Genomic DNA, 12,132 nt, shown 5'->3' with positions numbered 1-12,132 from the left:
ACGTTTATTTATGGGCGCGGGCTCGGCAAGCCTCACCGGTTAATTTTTGGCTTTCCTCTCGCCCTTGCCCTTAAAAAAAACGTTAACGGTCAGCGCGTCGCCCGTTATTTCTATATAGTAATTCATCGGCCCTCAAATCAATTCAGTTCCGTACATAGATCATAAATAGCGCTCGCGTTTATTGTAATCATCGTCGCTTATAGTAATGCAAATAATATTCTTTATAGCATGCTGCTGTTCCATTAAAGATTGTTCCATCTTGTTCATATTTCTTATTAATTTTTATTGTATATTCATAACATTGGCCTTAAGGTAGTATGCGCCTCGAAAGTGAAAGACTTACATTTTTGCTAAACCCTTTCTCCATGAAACTTTCAACCATTCTTTTTCCAAATAAAAAAAAATTGGGGGTCACCGTGCAAATTTTTTTACGATGATACCAGAGAAACAAATTACCAAAGATTTTCCGATATTTGAAAGTCAAAATGGCCGCCATCCCTGTGTTAACACTATGGAGAAAAATATAATTGTCAATTTTCGAAAAACTACGACGCTGAAATTTTCACACCTTAAAATGAGCCCCCACAAGTGATAGATCAGAAAAGAATTGTACAAATTTGAGATTCCGAATATCTGTCCCGAGGTGCATTCTACTTTAAATAGGAAATTTTTAAAAATTAAAAAGTCGAGCCCTCCCACATTCTTAGTTTGTTCTCCCTTGCATAAAGTTACTGACGATCTATATTCTAAAACCCTTAAAAACACTTTGCTTCACTAATTTTTCGGCGACGGACTGATGAATAATTGACCGTTCAGTGCGTACAAACGGCGGTGGCCCGAGCAGAAGTCTAGATTATTTTGTCACCATGTGTAAGAAAATCTCAAATTTTGACGAGTTTGAACTATTAGGAGAGCGGCGTTTACTACCTTACCTGGACAAAAGCCAGTGACAGGGTCACATTGGTCGTTGTCCCGACAGTTACACCGGCGTTTACACGTAGGTCCGTAAGACCCATGGGGACACGTCTCGTTGCAGTGTTTTCCAGTCCACCCATCCAAACACCTGCATCCTGTTACCCTGTTACACTTTGAACTGTGTACACACTGACACTGCTCACTGCAGTCCGGACCGTAAAATCCCGATCCACACTTCTTTCCGCATTTCTTGCCAGTTCTGCCGGCCTTACACTGACATCGTCCATCGACGGGATTGCAAAGCCGATCGCTGTCACAGTTACAAATCTCGTTGCAATTTCGCCCGTACCTGTTAGGACCACATTGTTCGTCGCAGTTGACACCCATACGCCCGGGTGGACAGTCGCAGGAGCCGTCGGAGGGGTTACACTCCGCACCCAGTGCGCATGTGCAGTGCTGGAGGCAACCAATCCCGTACCAGCCCTGTGAACACTCTACATTGAAAAGGAAACATTGACAAATTTACTAAGGGTACCCTAAGAGTAGGCCAAGATAGAAAAAGACTGATAGAGACATGGATTTGTGTGACAATGTTATATAGGAGACAAATACCTACATAGGCAAACACATGGATAACACTCGACAGATAGGTCGAAACATTTATATCCATTGGTAACTACAGACAGGGGTTGAAGAGTGAAACGACGATCATATGACATAAAGACAGTCAGCCAGCCAGAACGACAGACAGATATACACGTCGATACTAACAGAGACAGACAAAGAGTGACAGACAGGCAGAAACAAAGACAGAGTAAGGACAGAAATGACAGGAACACATACACAGACACAGCGAACAGGTAATGAGGTCATAGGCAAGTAGACACATACAACTGTTGTCGATAGGAAAGTGGCGAATATTTTCTTTACATGATGATATATGTGGAACGACATAAAAATGTGATAGTGAATTGTAGGCTCAAATTTGTATCTATCATATTTCAGTTACAATGTGACAGATCATCTTGATTGCTTGTGAAAGTGATGTTGCGGTGCAAGTAGAACAAAAACTTGCAATTGACAATCAAAACAAAACAAGTGTAACAGTAATCAAAAGTTACAGCTCTTGGCAGTTTAAGTTAGTAACTATGTCACTATGTCATTATCGACTACAGAGTGACTTGATTGTTTTAGAAAGTGATGTTGTTATGTAAGTTTGATGCGACAAGTTTCAGCGTATTGTTGAGAAGATGGTGGGTTCGTTTTAGACTGCGCTTGATTTTCAACGCAATCGGCTGACGCTGTAAGAACCAATCACACAAAAATATTCTGGTAAGTCATATATTAAGGTACGCCTTGGAGACAAATAGTCGGACTCTCAAATTTCTACAATTCTTTTCTGATCTGCCACTTGTGGGGGCTCATTTTAAAGCTCTTGGAGACAGAAAAACTTTCACCGTCTTTGTTTTTCAATTTAATTTACCCCATCGAGTTGACACAGGAATGGCAGCCATTTTGAATATCAAATATCGCAAACTGTTTGGTAATTTGTTTCGGCAGTTCCAAACTTTGCTCGGTGACGCCCGACTTTTATTGTTGATTTGGTAAGAGACTGGTTGAAAGTTTCATTCAGGAAAGTTAGAGCGAAGGTTTTAGTATTTCCTTCGAGGCGCATACTACCTTAAATGCAAGGGAAATGTTCATTTGTGTCAGTAAGGTAAGTTGTTCATACAGGTAACCAAACATTTTTTTCTTCTTGTCGTTTATTTTATATACAGTAGACTAATGTGTTTGTCTGTGTTAATAATGACCATTGGCGTGATTTGGAGCAAACCAATGAGCAACTTACCTTTTGAACAATCGGGAGTTCCGGGCGGTTGTTCCCACCCTGGACAACATTCCAGTTCGAACAGAGGAGTGGTTCCATCGCTGTCACCACTGAAATGACAATTGTTGGGGATTACAAAGCCCAGTGTTGGAAATTATTGACAGTGGTAGAAATGTCACTGGAGCTATAATCATTCAAAATTTGTTAGTAACAATTGCAAGTTACGTAGTACTCCTCTACTGCCTTTATTTAAACTGCATTGTTAGGGCGCTCCGAAGAGTGAACAACGTGCTGTATCTTCTCTCAAGAAAATTCTCCATTTTTACAGTATTTATCACTATCATCACTATCATCGTACCAGCATCGGTATAAACACTTCAAGACTCCTTTCAGGTGACTTTTAATACAAGTTTTTTATTATATCGGACACTGGAAGACAAGTTTATTTGTGTGTGTTGACTCTGACTCAGTCTCCGGTCTGCGTGTCAAGCTGTCTTTTGTACTACGCCATTGTTCTCCTTCTGGTTCTGAACATTGTCGATAATGGCAGCAAAGTCCACGAGTTCAGTCGACGTCTCGGAGATCGAAACTGCTCTGAAACAAGCTTTCATCGCAGAAATCTTAGAACTGAACATCCAAGAGCTGAAAATTTCAGTAAATGGCCATATGTTAAGAGAATGGAAGAAAAAATGCAAAATCTATTGCCTAGGCTCTCGCTCGACGAAATCAAATCTAAATGCCACTACATTGGGAATGCGCTCAACAACCGCGCGAAGAGTCGACTAGATGATCTTGAACAAAACACACTCGTTAAACAGGTCAACGATACTCAGTCAATTTCAACATTGCCTGCTACAAATAATACCCGTAACAAAAAGACCACAAAGACTGCGAAGCGCAAAGATACCAATCAAACTACAAATCAAGCCAAAGATTCAGAACCTGCTGCTTTATGCACTCCCAATTGTAAACACGGCCGAAAAAACGAAAATGAAATGGTAAGATGCAGTCTGTGTTTTATTTGGTATCACTTGGAGTGTGTAAATACTACTGATGAGGAAACACAAAGATATTTCTGGCCGTGCCCTGACTGCCGACTCTTGACAAATGTGGTAAGGGATGTAAAAAGTACTGTTGATCAAATGATTAATGATCAATCCAAAATTCGCGTTGAATTATCAGCACTTCAAGCGGTTAATACAGATCTGATTTCCCAACTTACTTTAAAAACAACTGAGAATGAACGTTTGCAAGTGAAATGCCATATTTGGAAAGTGAGTGTGCAGTACTGATACGACAACTTGAAGAGTTGCGCAAGACGCAACACACGGTCTATGAAACTAATGTTGCGACCCCGGTCAACCTTCGCAGCATTCAGGTTGTGAATCTATGAATACCAACCAGTCACCTTCCACACGACCACCTGTACCAGGTCCACCACCAACTGAAAAATCCAATGATCAGCATAACAATGACATGAAGATTTTGTTCATTGGAGACTCTTTACTACGCAATTTTTCGAGAAAATCTAGTGAACTTGTTGTAAAGACCCTGCCAGGTGCTACAATTTCGCATCTGTCGCACTTTATCGCTACTGAATATTCATGTGAGAATCCATTTAAGGAGATCTTTCTTGAAATTGGCGGGAACGATTGCAGCTCCACCAGTAAATCTAAGGAAGCAGTTCTAGATGACTACAGCCAACTACTTGAGCAAGCAAAGAAGATGACCACAGGTAACATTACAGTCCTTAGTATCTGCCCTAGGATAGACCCGTCTGATCCTGACTTGTTACCGAAAATTGACCAAATTAATCGCGAATTGGCTACCAAGTGCAGAGATGCTGATTCTCGTGTTGTATTTGTTGACAACGATGCACAATTTCGATTACGCGATGGCTCAGTCGACCCGTCTTTACTCCTTCGTGACGGAGTCCATTTAACCTTTACTGGCTGTGACAAACTACTTGAAAACGCAAAGCTTACCAACTACTGTTATACGAAAAGAAAGACGCGAGTCCAACGGTCAGTAAATGTGTATAGGCGTCTCGAAACTATGAACATGAACTTGAATCCTCGGCATTTTGATAACCGTGGTCGTCGAAACCAGTTGAACCGCCAACCAGCTGTGAGATGTTACTACTGTGGTGAAACTGGGCACATCCAAAGAGTATGCAGGCATGGTTCAGCATTGCAGTGTTGGACATGTGGTGACTGGGGACACAAGGCACAGCACTGCAACCGCATGTATTCTCGAAGTCATTAGATCGCAGGCGAGGAAGATAATGCCGTACGCACTGATTCTGACACCATGATAGCAAGTAAATCGGTCAACAAAGGACTGAGGTTTGGCTACTGGAACATTCAGCATTTATCGAATAAATTAGATCAGATTGCTTACTACATTAACGTTGATGCAAGAATAACCACCGATGTATTGTTTTTAGCAGAAACATTTCTTACTTCAGCTGTTTTAACAGACACTTTCACTTTTCCGGGGCTTGTATGTGAAAGAAAAGATAGAGTTGGAAAAGGAGGTGGTGGTTTATTAGCGTATATTCGACACAATATTATTTACACGAGAAGATATGATTTAGAATCTGACAATTTAGAAATTATGTGGCTAGAAATTAAACCCCCAAAATGTAGTTCTTTTTTAATTGCTGGTGTATACAGACCTCCAAACACTTCTCATGATGTTGATGTACAGATTGAATTGAATTTGGAAAAAGGTTTTTACACGGGTAAAGAGCTTATTATCTTAGGTGATTTCAATGTTGATTTGTCTGCTTCTGATGGTCAAATCATTATATTTATCAGTCCCTACGTAATATGAATTTGGATCAAATAATCTCCGAAACAACAAGGCCCGTTTCGAAAACTTGTATTGATCACATCTATGTCTCTAACAATGAAAATATCGCTAACGTTCAAATTCCTGGGATTGGTATGTCTGATCACTACCCCATTATTTGCGTCCGCAAAAAGAACTCAAATTTTACACGTGTTTCCTCTCATTTGTCGGTTAAATTTCGCTCACTGACGCATTTTAAACAAGACTCTTTTCTTGATGACTTAGCTCATGCACCATGGTTTTTAATTAATCTCACGAGTAATGTAAATGTTGCTACCAGACTTTGGGTTACTATTTTCAATAAGATTTGTGATATACATGCTCCTTATATTGAAAAGCGTGTGAAACATAGAAAACAGCCAGCATGGATGAATCAGTACATTTTGAATGCTATGCATGAGAGGGATGCTTTGTTAAATCAGGCTAAGGGGACATTACTAAACTTGGTCTTTATAGACTTGCTAGAAATAAAGTAGTTCATTTGATCGACAAAGCTAAAAAGGACTACTTTATCAAAGAGCTTAATGATAATGGTTCAAATTGTAAAGCAGTGTGGAATATTTATAATAATATCACGAAACCCAGGGAACAAAAACACACTCCGATGGAGGTTAATGGCACTCTTGTACTGATTCCACTGTGCTTGCTAATGCTTTCAACAATTATTTTCTAGCATTCCTAAAAAACTCAACGTTTCTGTCGATGACAATCCCGACTTTTCTTTCTTGACGGAGTATCTCGATGAGAAACTTGACGGATCTTCATTCGCAATTCCTACTCTTTCTGTTGACTTTGTAAAGAAAGCTTTATCAGATTGTAAATCTACGGGCACCGATAATGTAAGCGCAAAACTACTGCGCATAGGTGCTTCGGTAATTTCAGATTCGTTGACAAAGGTGTTAAATTTAAGTATTGACAGTGCAGTCGTCCCTGATATTTTAAAATGTGCAAGAGTTGTTCCTATTTATAAAGGTTCTGGCTGTGTCACCGAAATGTCCAACTATAGACCGATTTCAATTTTACCTGCTATTTCTAAAGTTATTGAAAGACATGTACATTGTAGCTTTTATGAGTTTTTGTCTAGTAAGGATTTACTTCATAAAACACAATCTGGATTTAGAAGACACCATTCCTGTCAAACAGCTTTATTAAGAATGTGTGACGAACTGTTAGAAAATATTGACAATGGTCAAATTTCTGGTATTCTATTTTTGGATTTGTCAAAAGCATTTGATCTAGTTAATCACCAAACCCTTCTTAAAAAGTTATCTTTATATGGACTAGAAATTAATGGGTTAAACTGGTTTAAATCGTTTTTATCAAATCGTTCTCAAGTAGTTACTTACATGGGTAAAATTTCGAATATTCAAAAGGTGACTGTAGGTGTGCCTCAGGGATCATTGTTGGGACCACTACTATTTACTATTTTTATCAATGATTTACCATTTACTTTGCATAATTCACAACTTGATATGTACGCTGATGACCAGACCCTTCTTACCTCTGGTATTTCTGTTCCGCATGTTAATGAATCCCTTCAAAATGATGTAATGTCGTCAAATAACTGGATTCGTAGTAATGGAATGATCATAAATGAGGGCAAAACGAAAGCCATGTTAGTCGGATCTCGTCAAAAAATAAAAGACGCTAATATTTCTGGTGAACAATTAGACATCTCTATTAATGACAAACAAATTTCATGTGTCTCCTCTGAAAAGATACTAGGACTAACATTAGACAGTTTTATTTCTTGGGACAAACATATTGATAATTTGTGTCTTACTTTGAGTCGGAGAGTTGGTCTACTTAGGCGCCTGTGTAATTTTATTCCTTTGCACCTTAGAAAAGTTTTATATTACGGTTTGATTCAATCTGCCATTGATTATTGCTCTATTGTTTGGGGAAATACGACTTCTAAAAATATAGATAAGGTTTATAAAATGCAGAAGCGTGCCTTAAGAGTGATACTAAATGCTGATTTTGATACCCCAACTGAAGTACTTTTTGAAAGGTTCAATGTGCTATCTGTTAGACAACGTATTTTTTACTTTACCTGTATCATGGTGTACAAATGTTTCAGCAATACTGCTCCAAGTTATCTTATCGAAAAAATTGTTACTCTGAATGACGTTCATGCTTATCAAACACGAGGAGCCTCAACTTGTAAATTATTACTGCCTCGATTTCGTACTGAAACGGGTCAAAGGACTTTTGCCATGCGTGCAGCTCGAGCTTGGAATTCTCTGCCTGATGTGGTTAGATGCAGTACGAACATGAATAATTTCAAATCCCAGTTGAACTCTTACATCAGAGACAATGTAAACAGATAGACTATTCGCATTTTAGCAGTTTTTTTATGTATGTTTCTACCTGTAGTCACTGCTCTTACATTTTACTTGTACTGATTTTATTTTTTATTTGATTTTTTTTATAGTTATTTTCACGTTTAAAACTTGAATATTTTATTCTTTATGTCGGACCCCATGGTAGATTACAACCTTATAGGAGTCTTTACCCCTGTTTGAGTATGTAAATGGGAAATCCTTTAATGTGAAATAAATAAATAAATAAATTGTTATTATTGACAAGTAGTCCGGATAGGAATTTGAATGTAAACAATGACAATGTATTTTACACGTATATCTGATGTGTTTATAGCCTGAATTCTTGGTGTTTTATCATGCTTTGGGGAGTAGAACAAGAACTTGCAATTCACACGCAATACAAAAAGAGTCATAAACCATCAAAACTGGCCCTTTTTACCACATGAACTACACCTTGACTCTGAAAATTGCAACAAGTATGACCTAGAGAATCTTCCTCGTGCTAAAAGTTTGTGCAGTTTTAGAGTATATCAAACCGTCTATCGCATCACACTGAAGTGTTTTAAATGGTGTTTATCATAATGTAGGCATGTATATATTTTGAGATCACACAGGTTCGTGTTAATGTTAAGGTGGAATGTACCTCGGAAGCAGGTGTTCGGATACTCACATTTTTACAATGCTTTTCTGATCTACCACTTGTGATGGCTCATTTTAAAGCTCTTGGGCTAAGAAACTTTTCACTGTCATAGTTTTTTTTTTTTTTTTTTTTTTTTTTGAAAATCGAAACTTTTATTTTTTCCCATAGAGGAAAAAACTTAGGTTGCGGCCATTTTGAATTTTATACATAAATGTAAGATAATTTGTTCTTAATACAAAATTTGCATGATGACACCCCACACACACACACAATTTTGTTCTTGATTTGGTAAGAGTAAAGTTGAGAGTTTCAATGAGTAAGTTTTAGCAAAAGTTTGTCTTTCACTTTAGAATGAAGCGCATGCTACCTTAATACAAACAGCCAAGCCCTACATCTGCCACACACGACTACTACAAATACATATTCTAATATTTATGCCTCATTACAATCATTGTAACCATGGCAGTCAAAAACGTTTCATTTAAATTAATTTCTTAAAATTTCTAACTGGACAGGTCGAGAACCTTGGAACGGAGAGAGTTCAAAGCTTGAGTTGCGCACAACATTATTCACGTCAAAAGTTTGTGTTACTGAAGAAGTGAATAGGCCATCAAAGATGAAAATGGCGCTCGTTAATTAACAAAACCACACCTTGACGCCGCTTTGCAGAACGGAATAAAGATTTTAAACGTTATTATGATATTCCTTCTACTATCCAACAGAGCTTTACTGCAGCCTAACACACTGCAAACCCCAACAGAAATGCCAGTGATGGTTGAATATCACTCATCTCATAGAGTATTATAAGAATTCGTGGTTTAAGCTTACTTAACGGAGGTATTTCATGAGATATTGCTTATCGGAGACACCAAAAAGTGACGCATTTCGGTCTTTAAAAGTATCATGGAGATGTTTATCTCTGATTTAGCCATATTTCTTCTCAGTTTATAACAGATACTTTATCAGGTGATGTCACCATTGGGAAAAATGTAGCTTCTCTAGTCGACAGGTTGCGTGACGGCAACGCCCATAGGGAACGTTCTAACCTACCGTCCATAGCGCGCGAAGGGACAAAATTCGGCCATTTTTCATGAATTTTGTTTGATACTACTTATATTGGTTGACATGTTGAAAGATACTGAATGAATGGGTGACTATACATATATTCGACCCCGGTTTTAGACATGATACATAAAACCATCGTGAGAATGAATTAATGGTCATGGGTCGAATATAGGCATGGTCATCCATTCATTCAGTATCTTTCAACATGTCGAACAATATAAGTGGTATCTCGTATCAAACAAAATTCATAAAAAATGGCCAACTTTGTCCCTTTTTTTAAAGATATTCCAGTAGCTAAAGTGTGTGTTTAGTATCTGACTCTTACAGGAAATGAAAAGTGACAATGACGTCATATCAAGCATAGTCTACACCCAAACCACTCACGTACAAGGAACAATCCCACGTCAACGTGTCAACATATATCTCAATCACTGTAGCGATTTTTGGAAATGAAGAAGCAGCATACTTATAATTTTGATAAAAACCTGCAGCCAATTAAATGTGATGTCCATTGGGTCCAAAATTATCGAGATAATTACAGAAAAATTCATAAAAATCGGCAAAATGTTGCACTAAAATTTTGGTGGGAAAAATTACAGCACTCACACTGTTATTACAGCCATTTCAGAAGCTAAAGTGTATGTTTAGAATCTGACTCTTACAGGAAATGAAAAGTAACGCTGGCGTCATATCAAGCACAGTCTCCACCAAAACCATAAACGTACAAGGAACAGAACAATCTCACGTCAACTTATCAACTACCTCAATCACAGTAGCGACTTTTTTCAAATGAAGAAGTAGCATATACATGTAAGCTTAAAACACAGTTCCTCTACGCACTTGTAGTTGAACTTAGGATATGCTCTGATTTAGGTTGACCTCAATTTTCAAATGCTAACGTCGTCCTGATTTTTATGTATTTTTTATATTCTATCACGTTATGAGATGTCTAGTTCTAATCAACGACCTTCGCAAAGAATCATTACTTCTATGGAAAAGAAATGTGTAACTGGGATGAGGAAAACGTCACTTTGTGACCGATGGTGAGAATCTGCTGTCATTCTCACTGTTAACAGATCATCACAGTCACACATTTCTCTTCCATATAAAGGTAAAATTAGAAAGTCAAAGTATTCACGGGCGATGATTACACACTTTAGTCAAATAATAGCATGAGCCATAAAACAGGCCAATAAAACAGTTGAACACGTTACACTCGTAAATTACACACGTGCCTATTACACTTGATTTGTTTGAAACAATTGTGTGTTCAGTAGCTTTAAAAAGTACGTCAGTCGCTTGAAGTGGTCAAAGTCATGGACGTCAAGTTGAAACATTCAATAATTGCAATCTCTTGTTGTAGATAGGTACTTACCTTGATCGTGAACATACATTTGCTCCACTGGAATCCAAGTCAGGATGTTCGGTGGCATTGATCTGACGTTTAGTTAGGTCCACATGGCGTGCATTGGCAGCAACAAACCACACTGCCAGTACAAAAAAGTAATTTACAAGTATCCCTCCAGCTGAACTAACTGTCATGGTGTAATATTTGATACTTTTTTATGACACCGACGACCTAACCGTTTGTTCTCAGTGTGTCTCAACTTATAAACGCCGGTGCAAGGGAAATTGTCGACCGTGAACCAAAACGCATACAGGCGCGACCTCGAGGTGACCACCAGAAAACCGCAAAGCCACCGAATGCTAAGTGCTGGGAGTAAAATACGGCTTAGGTAAAATTACCACTGACGAAATGTGATACTAATATGCTGCCCGGCCGAAAGAGTGTTTCTTTGCGATAACAGAAAACATAAAAGGATATTTACTGCGTGTTCTTTCGTATATCCTGTATTGTGATTAAAATTCATGTCAAACTGTGCGAAGTACGGGGATATTTAGGTCATGAAATAATAATGGTTAAATCTAAAAATAATGCGATAAATAGATCTGCGTGCGAGCCAAACGATCTCATTGTTTTAAGCATCATTAAAGTAAACGACCGATAAAATACATCCGTCGCATCCAAAATTGAAGGCTCCTTGATTTTGTCATGATGAACTACTTAAATTGGGGACAAATTAGGAAAGTGGGACGCGCTCTTGAATTTCACGACATCTTTTATGGCGGAAAGCTTCCAACAATTAGCCAATCTTAACAATGGGATGATGAGGGTAACGCGGAGGAGAAATGAGGAGTTATTGTTCACATCGGAGGAATTTTATTTTCACAGAGACAGGCAGTCTACTACACCTATCCTCGTTTCAACTGTGGTTGGCCGTGACAAAGTTACAAACTTCCGTTTTCTTCAGTGCAATCATCTCTCTCTCTCTCTCTCTCTCTCTCTCTCTCTCTCTCTCTCTCTCTCTCTCTCTCTCTCTCTCTCTCTCTCTCTCTCTCTCTCTCTCTCTCTCTCTTAATATAAGGACCAAAAGAGAGGGATATTTAATATTCGCCATTTGTCCCCTGCATGTACCCATTTTTTCTTATATCCACGGCGGACCAAA

General features: G+C 38.4%; 1 protein-coding gene across 2 annotated transcripts in view; it reads right to left on the bottom strand.

Moving 5' to 3' along the window:
- LOC139124653 (multiple epidermal growth factor-like domains protein 6) overlaps positions 1-11,331 on the bottom strand; it is a 28,404-nt gene extending 17,073 nt beyond the window's left edge. The window contains exons 1-3 of one of the 2 annotated variants that reach the window (XR_011550002.1): positions 11,001-11,324; positions 2,765-2,853; positions 933-1,409 (exon numbers count right to left, since the gene is read on the bottom strand). Coding sequence is in view for 1 of the 2 variants with exons in the window: in XM_070690777.1 (XP_070546878.1) it covers positions 933-1,409; positions 2,765-2,853; positions 11,001-11,167 (733 nt within the window). In the remaining variant the exon portion in view is untranslated. Of the gene's footprint in view, positions 1-932; positions 1,410-2,764; positions 2,854-11,000 lie in introns of both variants that reach the window. The other variant, XM_070690777.1, reaches the window with a different exon arrangement.
- Positions 11,332-12,132: the final 801 nt, after the last annotated feature.

The sequence above is a fragment of the Ptychodera flava genome, assembly GCF_041260155.1.
Source record: "Ptychodera flava strain L36383 chromosome 23 unlocalized genomic scaffold, AS_Pfla_20210202 Scaffold_24__1_contigs__length_23054250_pilon, whole genome shotgun sequence".
Taxonomy (NCBI): Eukaryota; Metazoa; Hemichordata; class Enteropneusta; family Ptychoderidae; genus Ptychodera; species Ptychodera flava.
The sequence above is the reverse complement of the archived record's forward strand: the minus strand, read 5'-3'. Positions and strand labels throughout refer to the sequence as shown.